Source organism: Oryctolagus cuniculus, chromosome X, assembly GCF_964237555.1.
Source record: "Oryctolagus cuniculus chromosome X, mOryCun1.1, whole genome shotgun sequence".
Taxonomy (NCBI): Eukaryota; Metazoa; Chordata; class Mammalia; order Lagomorpha; family Leporidae; genus Oryctolagus; species Oryctolagus cuniculus.
The window spans coordinates 107,912,176-107,930,409 of NC_091453.1; the positions used below are offsets into that span (position 1 = coordinate 107,912,176).

An 18,234-nucleotide genomic window follows, 5' to 3' on the forward strand; every position below is an offset into this window, starting at 1 on the left:
GGCTCCTGGATTTGGCTTAGACAAGCCACGGCCATTTGGGAAGTGAACCAGCTCTGTCTCTATCACTATTTCAAATAAATATTTTTAAAAATATTAAAAGAACATTCACTTAAAATTTCCAAAAAAAGGTTCTTTAATAGAAATTCCTTAAAATAAGTACTTTAAGACCTTTCTGAGGTTAAGTACCATAATTTCAGAGAGCAGACACATCAGTCAATAAATAACTTGCTAAAATAATTTTAGTCAGAATATCTTATGTCTCTTCAAAATAGTTCAGAAAGATACAAAATATAATGAGGTAAAGCAGCAGATAGACAGGTTATCTGAATTCCAGCCTATTTACATAATCTTGGCAAGTCACTTCTGAGCCTCAAATTATTTACCTTTCTAACTGAAATAATAGCAACCAATAATTGTGTATTTAGAATGTACTCAACTCTCATAGTACATGTATTTTATCAAGTAGTTGTCACTACAGTATTAAAAAAGATCTAGTATTATCTTACATTGCCCATGCCCTTAGGCATATCACACTGGCTTCAAAAGAGCTAATAATCACCTCCCTCCCTGAAGGGGTTGTTGAGGTAAACAGAATAGTTTAAAAAAATTAGAGAAAATTCCCTTACTTGGGTTTCCCAATTTATTCAAGAATATGTATCTGTTGCTGCATATTGTAGTCACTTGAGAGTTTTAAAATGTCAACACACTGAAAAGGGCAAATGTCTGTTATGACTAAATTTTTAAACTTGTGGACCCTAAGCAAGTTTCAGCAAATGTCAAGACTCTGTAGACTGACGATATCATTGCTCTTGGGCAATGCTTCCATTTTTAAAAACACATACTTAAATTATGGATGGATATGTGTATAGGCATTTTTTAAAGATTAATTTATTATTTACTTGAAAGAGTTACACAGAGAGAGAAGGAGAGGCAGAGACAGAGAGAGAGGTCTTCCGTCCGCTGGCTCACTCCCCAGTTGGCCGCAACAGCTGGAGGTGCGCCGACCCGAAGCCAGGAGCCTCTTTTGGGTCTCCCACGCAGGTGCAGGGGCCCAAAGACTTGGGCCATCTTCTACTGCTTTCCCAGGCCATAGCAGAGAGCTGGATCGGAAGTGGAGCAGCCGGGACTCGAACCGGCACCCATATGGGATGCCAGCACTGCAGGCGGCAGCTTTACCTGCTATGCCACAACGCCGGCCCTGTATAGGCAGTTTTTAAAGATTTATGTATTTGAAAGTTAGAGTTACAGACAAGCAGAAAGAGAGAGAGAGATATTGATTTTCCATGTGCTGGTTTACTCCTCAAGTGGCCGCAATTGGGCCAGGCCAAAGCCAGGAGCTTCTTCAGGGTCTCCCATGTAGGTGCAGGGGCCCAAGTACTTGAGCCATCTTCTGCTGCTTTTCCAGGCACATCAGCAGGGAGCTGGATCTGAAGTTGAGCATCTGGGACTGGAACCGGCATCCTTATGTGATACCAACACTGCAGGCAGAGGTTTAACCTTCTATGCCACAGCGCTGGCCCCTAGGCATGTTTCTAAAATCCCAGGTTAAACTGGATTAAAAGCCTAGATCCATCATTTATTAGCTGTGTGGTCTTAAGTGAATTATTTGTCCTCTCTGATCTTCAGTATTCAACTATAAAATGGGGATAGTAATAGTGCCTATCTCATAGGGATATCATAAGAATTAAAAATATTAGTTTCTATATAGCATTTAGCACAAAGAATTACATATATTAACAGTCAAATGAATGTTAGCTATTCTCACTTATTACTTTTGTTGTATTTTTAAAACTAAGAAGGAATGTTTTCACAAATAAATAGCAACAATGACTTTGGGATGATCTTCCCACTTGGTTCATTTTAGGATCTTAAAAATGTTGCCATGCAATATTGTAATTGTACCCTTTTTCTCATGTTTTGAGAGCACAGTTTTCAATACCTATATCTGATTTACTGGATAATTAGTTTCTATAGCTACTGCTTTGGGTATTGGCTGAGATATATCAAAGATGCTGACATTTTCTGATGGTCACAATTTTAACTCAGTATTATATTCAACATGTCTTTGAACTACCTGTGTAATTTCACGGACACTTACCTGAGTTGCAATGCTGTCTGTAGATTTTGAGTCAGGCGGACACAAAAGCAAGGTAGACATAGAACTTAGAGACTGCAATTCATCAGAATTACCTGCATTTTAAAATTATACAATAGACTGAATATATTTCTATATAACCAAATTATCAAAGTACTTCACTTTAAAATTAAAATAGTATACCAGCAGTATACTTGGAGTGACTCATTCTTTATTCCCTTTGAGGATGAGCTGGAGTTACTTCTGTTCAACATATCTAGAAGAATTGTTTTATTTGTAAAATTGTTATGTTAATGAAATATATATTATAGAAAGACCTTTCTAAAAGTATGTCTATACACAGCCAATAATAGAAGTCTATTTTTAAGATTTATTCATTCATTTGAAAAGCAGTTACAGAGAGTCAGAGGCAGAAGCCGGGAGAAAGTCAGAGGCAGGGATAGAGGCAGGGACAGATCTTCCATCCACTGGTTCACTCCTCAAATGGCCTCAACAGCTGGAGCTGGGCTGATCCAAAGCCAGGAGCTAGAGAGGCTTCTTCCAGATCTCTCACACAGGTGCAGGGGCCCAAGCAGTTTGGCTATCTTCTACTGCTTTCCCAGGCCATAAGCAGAGAGCTGGATCAGAAGAGGAGCAGCCAGGACATGCACTGGCACCCATATGGGATGGTGGCACCCCAGACGGAGGCTTAGTCTACTATGCCACAGCACCAGCTCCCAAGACTTAAATTTAAAATAACATTTTCAATTGCAAAATGCCCATAATGCTGTCAGGCAATCTTTACCCTAAGTTAAATTATTTTCCTTTTCTCAATCTGATATTTTAGCCTGTCACCTCTTACCCTGGTCCCCAACCATATCCCTACTCTGATTCTCACAAGTTCTTACTGACCTTTACCTACCATCCCAACTTCACTCCTTACAGAAGAGCAAGTACATCAAAGAATATAAAACAACCCACAGGTTTTCCTATTAGAAACAACCAACAACTATGTAATGAAACTTCACTGAAAATGCTTACTTGAAATGGCAGTTTTTGAATTTGATATCTCTTTAACGAAGATTAGCTCATCATCATCTGAAGTTTCTTCTGCTTTTTTCTGCCATGGTTCCAGCTCTTCCTCTTCACATTCCATGAAGAGTTCGGCCCCTTTTGGATTATCTAATTTTCAAAAGGAAAAAGTAAATCTTATTTTAAAGAAAAATACTTTTTTTGCAATATTTAAGATATACTTTAATAATCTTAAAAACAATCATTGAACTGATATTTGTACTCAGTACATGGCAGCAAAAATAAGACACTCCAGACTCAATCTCTTAGATCTAAACTAATAATTAGTTAGCTAGGGGTGGGTATTGTGGTGCAGTGGGTTAGGTTGCTGCTTGTGACACTGGCATTCTATACCCAAGTATCAGCTGGAGTCCCTGTGGCTCCGCTTTCGGAATTCAGCGTCCTGCCAATGTACCTGGGAAAGCAGTGGAAGACCCAGATAGAGTTCTAGGCTCCTGACTTGGGCTTGGCCCAGCCCCAGCTGTTGCAGTTATTTGGCGGAACCAACCAATGGATGGAAGATCTTTTTCTCTGTCTCTTTCCTACTCTGCCTTTCAAATAAATAAAGCACTTTTTAAAAAAGATTTACTTTGAAAGTCAGAGTTACACAGAGAGGCAGAGGCAGAGAGAAAGAGGTCTTCCATCCACTGGTTCACTCCCCAATTGGCTACAATGGCTGGAGCTGTGTCAATCTGAAGCCAGGAGCCAGGAGCTTCCCTCCAGGTCTCCCACGTGAGAGAAGGGCCCAAGGGCTTGGGCCATCTTCTACTGCTTTCCCAGGCCATAGCAGAGAGCTGGATGGGAAGTGGACCAGCTGGAAGTGGAGCAGCTGGGTTTCAAACCGGCGACCATGTGGGATGCTGCAGGCGGTGGCTTTACCCGCTACACCACAGTGCCGGTCCCAATAAAGTACATTTTTAAAAAATATTTATTTTCATCCACTCAAAAGGCAGAAAAGAGGGGGAGAGAGAGTTCTTCTATCCACAGGTTTACTCTCCAAATGCCCACAATAGCCAAGGCTGGGCCAGGCCAGAGCCAGGGAGTCCAGAACTCTATCAAAGTTTCCCATGTGGGTGGCAGGGACCCAAGTACTTAAGTAATCATCTGCTGCCTAACAGGATACATAGTCAATAAGTTAGATTGGAAATAAAGTAGTAAGGACTCGAGTCAGCCTCCCAAATGGCATCTTAACCACTGCACAACAACTGCTCTTATTTTTTTAATGCTTCTTAATTGCACTCAACTTTGAAGTTTCTTGAGTGAAAAAAAATGTTTTTCTTCCTTTATAATTCCTCCTACATATAGGCTAAGAAACTTGGCCAATTTGGACAATGTCAAATTTAAAGAGATCTATGTATACTGATAATTAAAAAAGTTTATATTCATGTTGATACTCTGTTAGACACATGAGTCTTCCTCATTCTTTTTAAAATTTTATTTATTTATTTGAGAGGTAGAGTTACAGACATTGAGAGGGAGAGACAAAGAGAAAGGTCTTCAGTCCATTGGTTCACTCCCCAAATGGCCGCAACAGTCGGAGCTTTTGCCGATCTGAAGCCAGGAGCCAGGTGCTTCTTCCTGGTCTCCCACGTGGGTGCAGGGGCCCAAGGACTTGGGCCATCCTCCACTACTTTCCCAGGTCATAGCAGAGAGCTGGACTGGAAGAGCAGCAGGCAGGATTAGAACTGGCGCCCATATGGGATGCCAACACTGCAGGCGGAGGATTAACCTACTGCGGATGGCGCCGGCCCCTCCTCATTCTTTTTTACAAAATATTTTATGTATTAAATTATTTTGAGAGGTAGAGTTACAGAATGAGACAGAGAGAGAGGTCTCTCATCTGCTGGTTCACTCCCTAAGTGGCTGTAGCGGCCGGAGCTGGGCTGATCCAAAGCCAGGAGCGTCTTCTGGGTCCCTTGTGGGTGTAAGGGCCCAAGCAATTGAGCCATCTTCTACTGCTTTTCCAGACCATAGCAGAGAGCTATATCAGAAGAGGAGCAACCTGGGGACTGGCACTGTGGCATAGCGGGTAAAGCCGCCGCCTGTGGTGCTGGCATCTCATATGGGCACTGGTTCAAGTCCCGGCTGCTCCACTTCCAATCCAGCTCTCTGCTATGGACTAGGAAAGCAGTAGATGATGATGATGTTCCAAGTCCTTGGGCCCCTGCACCCATGTGGGAGACCTGGAAGAAGCTCCTGGCTTCAGTGAACCAGTGGATGGAAGATCTCTGTCTCTGCCTCTCCTTCTCTCTGTGTAACTCTGTCAAATAAAGAAATAAATCTTAAAAAAAAAAAAAAGAAAAAGAAAAAGAGGAGCAGCAGCTGGCACTCGAACCAGCGTCCATATGGGATGCTGGTGCCACAGGTGGAGGCTTTAGCCCACTATGCCACAGTGCCAGCCTCTTTCTCATTCTTTGTAACTGGGGATTGCCACTGTTTAAACAATAAAGATATATTTTTGAGTAAAAAATTTTAGAAGATATGAAAAAGCACTCTATAGTATGATCTTATTTAGAAATCACATATTTTAGTCTATGCATTAGAAAAAAATTTATGATTATGCAAACCACACTTATAATATTTATCTCTGGGGATGAGTAAGAACATTTCAAATTTACTGACATTTTTATTGCATATTGTTCATTTTTATGAGTAGATAATAAATAAATCCAAGTTTGTTTTGTTTTTAAAGAAAATGTGCCCACCCCTGTCTCTTACAAAAGCAATGCATATTAGTATCAATTGCAACACTATACTTACTTTTTGGGGGGTTGTTATTATCCATGAGGTTGCCGAGTCACCTAAGTACCAACACATGACATCAATCAATTTTACTAGTCACATTAAGTCACACTAAATATTGAAACATGAAACCCGATTCAGAAACATTTGGGTCTAATTTTAATTTCCAATAAACTTACTCTGACTCAGGGAAGGCAGCAGTAAAGTCTTAGTTTTCCGCCCTATAAAACAAAGATACTATTAGAATGGACTTTGTTAAATTAAAGGTACACACATTTAATCTTTCTGTCCTACAAAAGCTTACTTTTTAAGTTTGATATGTAATGCACTTCCTGGAATTGGGTCATTCCTGAAATAATGCAAATTTAGTAAATAGAATGCTGAATACTAAATAAGTAGTAGCATTTACTACATGAAGAAATCTGATGAAGTAAAGTAAAAATAAACTTTAAAAGGCATCTTTATGTAAAAATGAGTAATTACTCTGCAAAATATTTTAGTAAATCTGGATTTTGACATACTAAATGACATTCTTAACATTTCAGAAATAAATGTTATTACTATAATATATGTTGAAATACATTTTTTAGGGGCTGGCACTGCAGCACAGTGGGTTAAAGCCCTGGCCTGCAGCACCAGCATCCCATATGGGTGCTGGATGGAGTCCTGGCTGCTCCACTTCTGATCCAGCTCTCTGCTATGGCCTGGGAAAGCAGAAGATGGCCAAAGTGCTTGGGGCCCTGCACCCACGTGGGAGACCCAGAAGAAGCTCCTGGCTTTGGATCAGCCCAGCTCTGGCTGTTGCAGCCATTTGGGGAGTGAACCAGTGGATGGAAGACCTATCTCTCTCACTCTCTGGCTCTACCTCTCTATTTAACTCTTTCAAATAAATAAATCTTTAAAAAAAGTAAATAAGTTTAGTTTTTACATATCAACTAACTGAAAAGTATAGAAAATTAGGTGGATAAATTTCCTCACAGTTTAATTCATTAAAAAAAGAAGCCAAAAAAGAGAACAAAGCCATCAGATTCTGGGAAAGAGAAAGGGAAGACAGGGAGGCATTCAAGTCTTGATGATACCATTTAAACACCTGAAGCTAGCCGTGTTTGAATCCGATTATCCACTAAAGCTTTTCATCTATGTCTCCATAAGATTACATAGTTAGAATCATACAGCATGTCTTATTAACATACACTTTCAGTTCTGTTATTATCATTCTGATTGCTTTCCCTGCCCACTGATTGGCTGTTATTCTGACTTCCTGATTGGTAGTTGTTCTACTCCTCCCTTGATTGTTTAAATCTGGATTCGGTTTTCAGAAATGGGCCAGAGAGCGCCACTATATGTAAAAAAGTGCCAGCACTGATTCACATCCTGGCTGCTCTACTTCTGATCCAGTTCCTTGCTAATGGCCTGGGAAAAACAGTGGAAAATGGTCCAAGTGCTTGGACCTCTTGCCACCCACGTGGGAGACCCAGAAGCAGCTCTGGAAAAGAGAAAAAAGACAGGGAGGCATTCAAGTCTTGATACCATTTAAACACCTGGAGCTAGCCATGTTTGACGCCATTATCCACTCAGGCTTTTCAGACTACCTTCTTTCTATCTGTAATTCTGACTTTAAAAATAAAATACACAAATCTTTTAAAAATACTGTCACAAACAAGCTGCGTTAGGTAAGTTCTCAAACTCTTGGCTCAGAACCTCTTTACTCTTAAAAAATGTTTACATGGAGTGCTGGTATTGTGGTGTAGCAGGTTAAGCCTCCGCGTCCCATATGGGCACTGCCGGTTTGAGTCCTGGCTGCTCTACTTCTGATCCCGCCACCTGCTAGTGTGCCTGGGAACGCAGCAGAGAATGGCCCAAGTCCTTGGGACCCTGCTCCCACGTAGGAGATCCTGCGATAGATATGTCTGAATTTCGAATCCTGCCTATGGTTGCCTTGCGTGGACGAGACCAAATGATTTCACGGGACTTATTTGGTCCACTGGCCAGACATTCCCCACCCCTGTTTTAAAATTGATTCAGGAAAACTTAGGAATGTGAATCCAAAATGCATGTCTAAACTTTTGATTCATTCTCTGTGAAGTGGTTTTCTTTTAAAGAGTATCCCTATTAACTCTTCAGTATATCAGGAAAAGCAGTCATCACTATGTACCTTTTGGGTACAATGGACCATATTTACTTCTTATATTTTTAATTTACTTTGGAAACAATTTATCTGGGACTAAAGGAATCGTGAGAACCTTATTAGTTATTAAATAAGAATTTAGCCATAGTATACTTCTTTTTGAACAAAAAATTTTCAGAGGCTAAGAAAATCCATTGTCCTTTATTAAGAAAGATATTAAACATATTTGCAAAATAGTAAATTAGTGCCACCTTGTACTAGGCTTTTTGTTTTAGGAAAATCATTTTCATTTAAAGTGTTTATATTAGCTTGTAGTGATTTCTATTATTATATATAATTACATATATTTATATATATAATATTGAAATGTTTGTTTCTTCTGTGCTGAGTATCAATATTTGCAATCCATGTAAATGTTTTTTTCAAAGATTTTTTCAGAATCTTGCTACTTTTATAGAATTTTTTCAGTTGCTTTTAAGATTTACTTATTTATTTGAAAGTCAGAGTTACACAGAGGAGAGGCAGAGAGAGAGAGAGAGAGAGACAGAGAGAGAGAGACAGAGAGAGAGAGGAGTCCTCCATCTGCTGGTTCACTCCCCAACTGGCCAAAACGGCCGGAGATGCGCTGATCAGAAGCCAGGAGCTTCCTCTGGGTCTCCCACACGGGTGCAGGGGCCTAAGGACTCTAAGGACTTGGGCCATCTTCTACTGCTTTCCCAGGCCATAGCAGAGAGCTGGATCGGAAGTGGAGCAGCCAGGACTTGAACCTGCACCCATATGGGATGCCAGCACTGCAGGTGGCAGCTTTAATGCTTATGCCACAGCGCCGGTCCATGAATAATATTTCTTGTAATTTTTAGGTGAGCCTCCCTGCTTATTTTATGCAACCACCTCACTCCCAGAAAAAGTTGAGCATAATAGTGAATTAAGCATCACACGAGGGTCAGAGAGCTTAGGTTCAAGAATTGGCTCCATTACTTCCTATGACCTCAGTAAAGTCCTCTCCTTGAGATTGTTTATTCACCTTCAAAAAGTTCTGTTACCACCCCACAGCCCACCTCAAAAGGGGAGGTATCAATGAAATATACAAATGCAAGATACAAGGGTGGGGGCGGCCGCTGTGCCACTGGTTCAAGTCTCAGCTGCTCCCCTTCCGATCTAGCTCTCTGCTATGGCCTGGGAAAACGGTGAAAGATGGCCCAAGTGTTTGGGCCCCTGCACCCGCGTGGGAGACACAGAAGCTCCTGGCTCCCGACTTCGGATTGGCACAGCTCTGGCCGTTGCGGCCATTTGGGGAGTGAACCAGTGGAAGGAAGACCTCTCTCTCTGTCCCTCCCTCTCACTGTCTTTAACTCTACCTCTCAAAACCTTAAAAAAAAAGATACGAGGGTGAACGCAATTCATATAGATGTTTTCTTGGAAAACAGTTACACAGCCAATCAGTGCCTTTACAGGCTCCGTCTCGGCTTAAGGAGCTAGCCTGAGTTTGCACAGTAACATCCAAATCAAAACACCTCACAAATACGTGATTTTTGTACTTTAAAATTCTACTTTAGGTTTTTACGTTTAATGACACTAAAAGACATTACAACCCACAGTCCAAACATGAAACAATAAAGCCATAAATTTAGGCTCACAGATTAAAAAAAAAAAAAAACTGAAAATCTTTCCAAACAAAGAATTCCTTAAAGTTCTCCCATGCTTGCAGAAGCACGCTCACTTGACATTTTCCCCTAAAAAGCATTAAAACCTGAGGTAAGTTGAGAGGAATACCCTCTATCTCCACAGCAAGAGATAGCCTCAGAAAGATACACACACACACACACACACACACACACACTTCACTCTCTTATAGCAAAGCCGCGAACATCACTCTTAGAAAACAACAATGGATCGAACGCCACGTTTCTCCTCAGGGCTCTTAGCCTCGGGACAATAACGGAACGCAACGCCAACTTCCCCGAGAGATGGGAATGGCTTTGTAAAAAACAAGGCAGTCCGCACAGAATGGCCATAACCTGGGTGGGGGAACCCGGGGTGGGGTGGAGGGGAAGGGGCCCGAGGAGCTCTGCCGCTTCAAAGTTCCGACTCCCCTCTCGCGTCTTAGCCTAGGACTGAGGAGACTCAGGTGGGCGGGTCTCCATCAAACGCTGCCGCCAAGCGTACGAAAGACCAGAGGGAGCTGCCCCGAGACAGAAAAGCCACAAGCTAGGGACTCCTCAGCGTCACCGGCCGCCGCGGCAGCCGCGAAGCCTCGGCCCCAACACCCCCCGCCCGCCAGCTACTTTCCCCCCCAAATCCCTTCTCCGCCTCCTCAGGGTCGTCTCAAGATGGTGGCCCACCCGCCGCCGTGCCGCGAAGCCCGGCCCCTCACCCACGCCCCGGGCCGTTGCGGCGACCGGCGTCGAGCCCCTCAGCCCGCCCGCTTCACGGCCCGGCCCCTCACCCGCACCCCCGGCGACCCGCGGCGGCGTCGAGCCCCTCAGCCCGCCTGCCTCACGGCCCGGCCCCCACGCCGGCGTCGAGCCCCTCACCCGCACCCCCGGCCGCTGCGACCACCCGCGCCGGCGTCGAGCCCCTCAGCCCGCTCGCCTCACGGCCCGGCCCCTCACCCGCACCCCCGGCGGTTGCGGCGACCCGCGCCGGCGTCGAGCCCCTCAGCCCGCTCGCCTCACGGCCCGGCCCCTCACCCGCACCCCCGGCGGTTGCGGCGACCCGCGCCGGCGTCGAGCCCCTCAGCCCGCCCGCCCGCCTCACGGCCCGGCCCCTCACCCGCACCCCGGGTGGTTGCGGCGATCGGCGCCGGCGTCGAGCCCCTCAGCCCGCCCGCCCGCCTCACGGCCCAGCCCCTCACCCGCACCCCGGGCGGTTGCGGCGACCAGCGCCGGCAACGAGCCCCTCAGCCCGCCCGCCTCACAGAACAGCGGCCACGGCTGCGCGGGAGAACCGCCGCCGGTACCAGCGACACGGGGGCGGGGAGCGCTTACCAATAGCGGAGATCAGCCAACTGGGGCTCAGGGGAGGAAAGGGAGGAGCGCCAAAGCGCTGAGAGGCCGCCAAAAGGACTGGCGGCCAGGGAGTCCCCTTGCGGGCACTGAGCGCCTCAGCGAACGCAGCGAATTTATAGGCGTGCGCGCTGCCTTATGGGTAAACGCCAGCGCCTGGCAGCACATCCGGGTACGTTTCCAGCAAACAATCCAGAGCGCGCGCAAACATGTGCGCTATTTTACACACCCTCGAAGGCAACTGCTCTGAGGGGACAAAATACTGTCCTTAAAGACATCGCCTACATTTTATTAGACAAAAGGAAATATAAGTCAATATGTTTAAATAATTTCAACAAAGCTATTTTAAACATATGGACTTTCTCGCCTTTTAAAAAAGATTTATTTATGTGAATGTTAGAGTTGAGAGAGAGAAAGCTTCAAACCACTAGATAACTGCCCAAATGGCTGCAAACCTGCACCTATTTGGGATAAAGCGTCTCAGGTGGGGACTTAACGCTCTATGCCACAATGCCCGCCTGCCTGAAATGTTAAGAAAAAATTCTGATTGTAATAATAGGGATTCCACGGGACCCTGGATAGGCAAGAAAACCATAAAGATACATGATTTAATTCTCCAGAAGCACAACTTCAGATGGTGAAGCTGCCTCACGAACCTGATTGAGAACAAGTCCCATTTCTGCTGAAAGCAGGCTACTCCAATGACAGTTCACTGATTGGTTCATGTAGCCTGAACGCATTCACATTTAAGTTCTCTGATTGGTTCACATACCATACCATATTAGCATACACTTTCAGGTCTTTGATTGAAAACCCTCCCCTTTGATTGGCTGCTATTCTGGCATTTTGATTGGTTGTTATTCTTGACCTCAGATTGGTTGTTATCCCTGCACTCTTTTCATATATTTTATTTTATTTAATGAACATAAATTTCCAAAGTACAGCTTATGGATTACAATAGCTTCCCCCCACCCATAACTTACCTCCCACCCACAACACTCCCCTCTCCCACTCCCTCTCCCCTTCCATTCACACCAAGATTAATTTTCAATTATCTTTACATACAGAAGATCAATTTAGCATATATTAAGTAAAGATTTCAACAGTTTGCACCCACACAAAAACACAAAGTGTAAAATACTATTTGAGTACTAGTTATAGCATTAATTAAATACCTAAGAGTAATTGTGTATTAATTACAGAGTTCAACCAATAGTTTTAAGTAGAACATAAAAAATACTAAAAGGGTAAAGTATTAAGTTCTTTTTTTGTTTGTTATATAGTTATTTTTTATTTAATAAATGTGAATTTACAAAGTGCAACTTTTGTATTGTTGTGGCTCCCCCCCAACCTCCCTCCCTCCCATGGCCCTCCCCTCTCCCACTCCGTCTCCCACCCCGCCCTTCATCGAGTTTCATTTTCAATTACCTTCGTATACTGAAGATCAACTTAGTATATACTAAGCAAAGATTTCAACAGGCTGTACTCACACATCCGCACAAGGTATAGGGTATTGTTCGACTAGTAGTGTTGTTTTTAAGTTTCATAGTAAAACACATTAAGGACAGAGATCCTACGTGGGAGCATGTACCCAGTGACTCCCGTTGTTGATTTAACAATTGGCACTCTTATTTATGACGTCAGCAATCACCCAAGACTCTTGCTATGAGCTGTCTAGGCTATGGAAGCCCCTTGAGTTCACCGACTCTGAACTTGTTTAGTCAAGGCCGTATCACAGTGGAGGTTCCTTCCTCCCTTCAGAGAAAGGCGCCTCTCTCCTTGATGGCCTGTTCCTTCTGCTGGGGTCTTGTTCACCAGGATCTTTCATTTAGATTGTTTTTTGCCACCGTGTCATGGCTTCCCATGCCTGTGAGACTCTCATGGGCCTTTTAGCCAGATCTGAATGTCCCAAGGGTTGATTCTGAGGCAGGAGGGCTGCCATTCTATGAGTCTGCTGTGTGTCCTGTTTCCCCCGCAGGATCATTCTCTCCCTTTTAATTCTATCCTTCATTAGTTGCTTACACTGGTCTTATTTGTGAAATCTCATCGACACATACCCTATCTTTTTGATCGGTTGTGTATTTATACTTATCACTTTACCAAGTGTTCTGGCATTGGTTGGTACCTGCCTCCTTGGTAAGACTGAGTTGAAATCCCCTGGCACATTTCTAGTTCCACCACTGGAGATAAGTCTGAGTGAGCATGTGCCAACCTATATATCTCCTCCCTCTCTTATTCCCACTCTTATGTTTAACAGAGATCACTTTTCTGTTAATTTTAAACGCCTAAGAATGATTGTGCATTGATTACAGAGTTCAACCAGTGTTCTTATGTAGAACAAACAGAGCAACAACAACAACAACAAAAATACTAAAAGGAATAAAATAGTAAGTTGTTCCTCAACAGTCTAGACAAGGGCTGATCATGTCATTGTCTCTCATAGTGTCCATTTCACTTCAATGGGTATCATTTTAGATGCTCGTTTAGTTGCCATCGATCTGGGAGCACATATGATATTTATCCCTTTTGGACTGGCTTATTTAACTCAGCATGATGTTTTCCAGCTTCCTCCATTTTGTTGTAAATGCCCGGATTTCATTGTTTTTTACTGCTGTATAGTGTTCCATAGAGTACATATTCCATATATTTTTTTTTGACAGGCAGAGTGGACAGTGAGAGAGAGAGACAGAGAGAAAGGTCTTCCTTTTGCTGTTGGTTCACCCTCCAATGGCCGCTGGGGCCGGCGCACTGCGGCCGGCACACTGCGCTGATCTGATGGCAGGAGCCAGGTACTTCTCCTGGTCTCCCATGGGGTGCAGGGCCCAAGGACTTGGGCCATCCTCCACTGCACTCCCGGGCCACAGCAGAGAGCTGGCCTGGAAGAGGGGCAACCGGGACAGAATCTGGCGCCCGGACCGGGACTAGAACCTGGTGTGCCGACGTCGGCACACCAGGTTCTAGTCCCGGTCCGGGCGCTAGAGGATTAGCTTATTGAGCCGCGGTGCCGGCCCCATAGTTTCTTTATCCAGTCATCCGTTGCTGGACATTTAGGTTGATTCCATGTCTTAGCTATTGTGAATTGAGCTGCAACAAATATTGAGGGCAAATGGCTCTTTTTTTTTCTCCCCTTTAATTCCATTTGGGTAAATTCCACGGAGTGGGATGGCTGGGTCCTCTGGTAGTGCTATATTCAGGTTTCTGAGGACTCTCCAAACTGTCTTCCATAGTGGCTTTACCAGTTTGCATTCCCACCAACAGTGGATTAGTGTCCCTTTTCCCCCACATCTTCACCAGCATCTGTTGTTGGTTGATTTCTGTATGTGAGCCAATCTAACCGGAGTGAGGTGAAACCTCATTGTGGTTTTGATCTGCATTTCCCTGATGGCTAGGGATCCTGAGCATTTTTTCATGTGTCTGTTGGCCATTTGGATTTCCTCTTTTGAAAAATGTCTGTTAAGGTCCTTGGCCCATTTTTTTATTGGGTTGTTTGTTTTGATTTTGTGGTGTTTTTTGATCATTTTATAGATTCTAGTTGTTAACCCTTTATCTGTTGTGTAGTTTGCGAATAATGTCTCCCATTCTGTTGGTTGCCTCTTCACTTTCCTGACTGTTTCCTTTGCTGTAAAGAAACTCTTCAATTTGAGGTAATCCCATTTGTTTATTTTATCTTTGATTACCCATGCCTCTGGGGTCTTCTCCAAGAATTCTTCGCCTGTTCCAATATCTTGAAGGGCTTCCCCTATGCTCTCAATTAGTTTCATGGTGTCGTGGCACATCTCTAGTTCTTTGATCCATGTTGAGTGGATTTTTATATAAGGTGTAAGGTAGGGGTCTTGCTTCATATTTAGACATGTGGACATCCAGTTTTCCCAGCACCATTTGTTGAAGAGGCTGTCCTTGTTCCAGGGATTGGTTTTAGGTCCTTTGTCAAATATGAGTTCGTTATAGATGTTTGGATTGATCTCCGGTGTTTCTATTCTGTTCCATTGTTCTATCCATCTGTTTTTGTACCAGTACCAGGCTGTTTTGATTATAACTGCCCTGTAGTATGTCTTGAAGTCTGGAATTGTGATGCCTCCGGCCTTGTTTTTATTGTAAAGGATTGCTTTAGCTACTCTCGGTCTCCTGTTTCTCCATATGAATTTCAGCATCGTTTTTTCTAGGTCTTTGAAGAATGACTTTGGTATTTTGATTGGTACTGCATTGAACTTGTAAATTGCTTTTGGGAGAATGGACATTTTGATAATATTGATTCTTCCAATCCATGAGCATGGCAGGTTTTTCCATTTTTTTGCGTCGTCTTCTATTTCTTTCTTTAGTGTTTTGCAATTTTCATCATAGAGGTCTTTGACATCCTTGGTTAAATTTATTCCAAGGTACTTTATTGTTTTTGTGGCTATCGTGAATGGGATTGATCTTAGAAGTTCTTCCTCGGCCCTGGCATTATCTGTGTATACAAAGGCTGTTGATTTCTGAGCGTTGATTTTGTATCCTGATACTTTACCAAACTCTTCTATGAGTTCCAATAGTCTCTTATAGGAGTTTATCAGGTCCCCTATATATAGTATCATGTCATCTGCAAATAGGGATAGCTTAACTTCCTCCTTTCCCATTTGTGTCCCTTTAATTTCTTTTTCTTGCCTGATGGCCCTGGCTAACACTTCTAGGACTATATCAAATAGCAATAGTGAGAGCGGGCATCCCTGTCTGATGCCAGTTTTCAATGGAAATGCCTCCAACTTTTCCCCATTCAATATGATGCTGGCCATTGGTTTATCATAGACCGCCTTAATTGTGTTGAGGAATGTTCCTTCTAACCCCAATTTGCTTAGGGTTTTCATCACAAAAGGGTGTTGTATTTTGTCAAACACTTTCTCTGCATCTATTGAGATAATCATATGATTTTTGTTTCTCAATTTATTAATGTGATGTATTACATTGATTGACTTTTGAATATTGAACCATCCCTGCATACCAGGGATAAATCCCACTTGGTCCAGGTGAATGATCTTTCTGATGTGCAGTTGGATTCGGTTTGCAAGAATTTTGTTGAGTATTTTTGCATCTATGTTCATCAGGGAGATAGGTATGTAGTTTTCTTTCTCTGTTGTGTCTTTTCCAGGCTTAGGAGCTGGTGCCATGGTGCAATGGGTTAATCCTCCGCCTGTGGTGCCAGCATCCCACATGGGCGCCGGTTCTAGTCCTGGCTGCCCCTCTTCCAATCCAGCTCTCTGCTATGGCCTGGGAAAGCAGTGGGAGATGGCCCAAGTGCTTGGGCCTCTGCACCCATGTGGGAGGTCCAGAAGAAGCTCCTGGCTCCTGGCTTTGGATTGGCACAGCTCCGGTAGTTGCCTGTCACAAGTGCCTGCTATCACACAGCTCAACAGGGCTTAAGAGCAACGTGTCAGAGCATGGGAAAGAAAGGAACACAAGGAAACAAGACTGTCTTTACAGTGAGAGATTTTATTGCTTACACACCAGGGGTTTTTATCACACTACTCATCAGCATGCTCATTGAGGTCAATACACTTATCAGTATCAGTATACTTATCAATCCATACTTATCAATATACTTAACAGTCCAATCTATAGCTTAACTACTACTTATTACTTACTATAATCTCAACTATCAGAATAACACTGTTTCCTTAATGACTAAACAACTACAGGAATCAATACCATTAATATCAATATCAATAATACTACTTGAACTTATTCATTAATCCACAGATCACAGTATACAATGTTAAAGTAACTTTGAGGGCTATCCAATTATAATAGTATATGTACAGCAAGGTATCTAACATTATTTTTAATCATAGGGTCAAAGCATATTCCTATAACACATGGCTAATGTTACTTATAAAGGCTGCGTTCTCAAGGTTCATATCGTGGTCACAAAAAGAGTCAGTGTTTAAGGTTCGGACCTCAACGTCTTGGTAGAGATGGATCTCGGATCAGTCACTTACAGGCAGGGAGTCGTGGGATGGTTGTCACTCTGGACAGTGGGATTAGAGTTCCCAGGCAGACGGCAAGGTGAGGAATTGGAGAGGTTCCCTGCGGAGAGGTCTGGTCCAGCTCTGCAGTCAGGTCTGGCAGCAGGCTGATAAAGTGTCCAGGTGAAACAGCAATGTGGCAGCTCCCTAGAGTTTGATCCCGTAGTCGCCTTGTGTCACTTAGCAAGTGGGCTAGCAAGCTGGCTCTTCAGTTCCAAATGTGTAGAGATCCAAAAGTTCACACACACCGGGCCCTTGATCAGCTGTCGGACTGAGGAGCAGCTGTTAACTGCTCCTCACAGAGTACTGGGCTGCCTCTTCAGCTCCAGATGTGTTGAGATGCAGAGGTTCACACACACCGGGCCATGACCCTTGAGAGGATGGAGAGCAATGGAAAAGGCTCTCTTTTTGTCCTTGTCACTCTGAAAAGGGAGTCTCCAGTAGGGGTCCAGGTGTCACCAATCAGTTGTGCTCCCTCTCAGAGTTTCCCAGGGTGCCACCAATCCAATGCCTAGGCCAGGGTGTCTCCCACTCATTCTTGAGGGTGCGTCCAATCGTCGTGTGAGTAGGAAGGTAACTCGAGGTTATCATCCATAACACACACATTATCAGACTGCCCAGGGATGTCTGTTCAGTCTAATGAGAAGCATCTTTCTGGCAAGGGCTGAGCTTGACATAAGTGATGTCATCAGCTTCTGGTTTAGCATGAGTGACTCCACTTTTCTTTATTTTCACTTTGTGTATAGTGGTAGTTTTTGACTGTAGGAGTTTCCATAGTTCACCTCATTCTGCTGGTCAGGTAAGCAGTGATCTATGACTCTATTTTTGGGACTCCTGTGGGATTCCCCACATTTCAGCCATCTGGGGAGTGAACCAGTGGGTGGAAGATCTCTCTCTCTCTATCTCTACCTCTCTCTGTAACTCTGTCTTTCAAATAAATAAAATAAATCTTTTAAAAAAATGTCTACTGCTTCAGGCCAAGGACACATACCTGTAGCAGTTTCCCCAAATTTTTCAGTTTCCTCCTGTTTTAGTTTAAGGCCATGAGTTTCCAACAAAGGCTGCAAGAGCTCAGGCCTGGGGTCCTTACTCAGGGTCTGGCACATTGTGAAGGGTGAACATAAGCAACCAATCAGGAAAGCGAAAGAAAGAGTGAGAAGGATAGAACTATGGACAGACGAGTCTAACAGGGTGGTAACAAAGATTCCCAGAGAGAAA

At 43.7% G+C, this 18,234-nt stretch overlaps 1 protein-coding gene across 5 annotated transcripts in view; it reads right to left on the minus strand.

The window, feature by feature from the left end:
* The window catches only part of ZNF280C (zinc finger protein 280C), a 37,351-nt gene extending 26,210 nt beyond the window's left edge, over positions 1 to 11,141 (minus strand). For 2 of the 5 annotated variants that reach the window (XM_008273184.4, XM_051827504.2), the window contains exons 1-5: positions 11,003 to 11,141; positions 6,067 to 6,108; positions 5,906 to 5,946; positions 3,116 to 3,256; positions 2,099 to 2,190 (exon numbers count right to left, since the gene is read on the minus strand). In XM_008273184.4, the coding sequence (XP_008271406.1) occupies positions 2,099 to 2,190; positions 3,116 to 3,256; positions 5,906 to 5,930 (258 nt within the window). In that variant the 5' untranslated portion in view covers positions 5,931 to 5,946; positions 6,067 to 6,108; positions 11,003 to 11,141. Of the gene's footprint in view, positions 1 to 2,098; positions 2,191 to 3,115; positions 3,257 to 5,905; positions 5,947 to 6,066; positions 6,109 to 6,191; positions 6,484 to 11,002 lie in introns of those variants that run through there. The other 3 variants (XM_070066806.1, XM_051827507.2, XM_051827505.2) reach the window with 3 other exon arrangements.
* Positions 11,142 to 18,234: the final 7,093 nt, after the last annotated feature.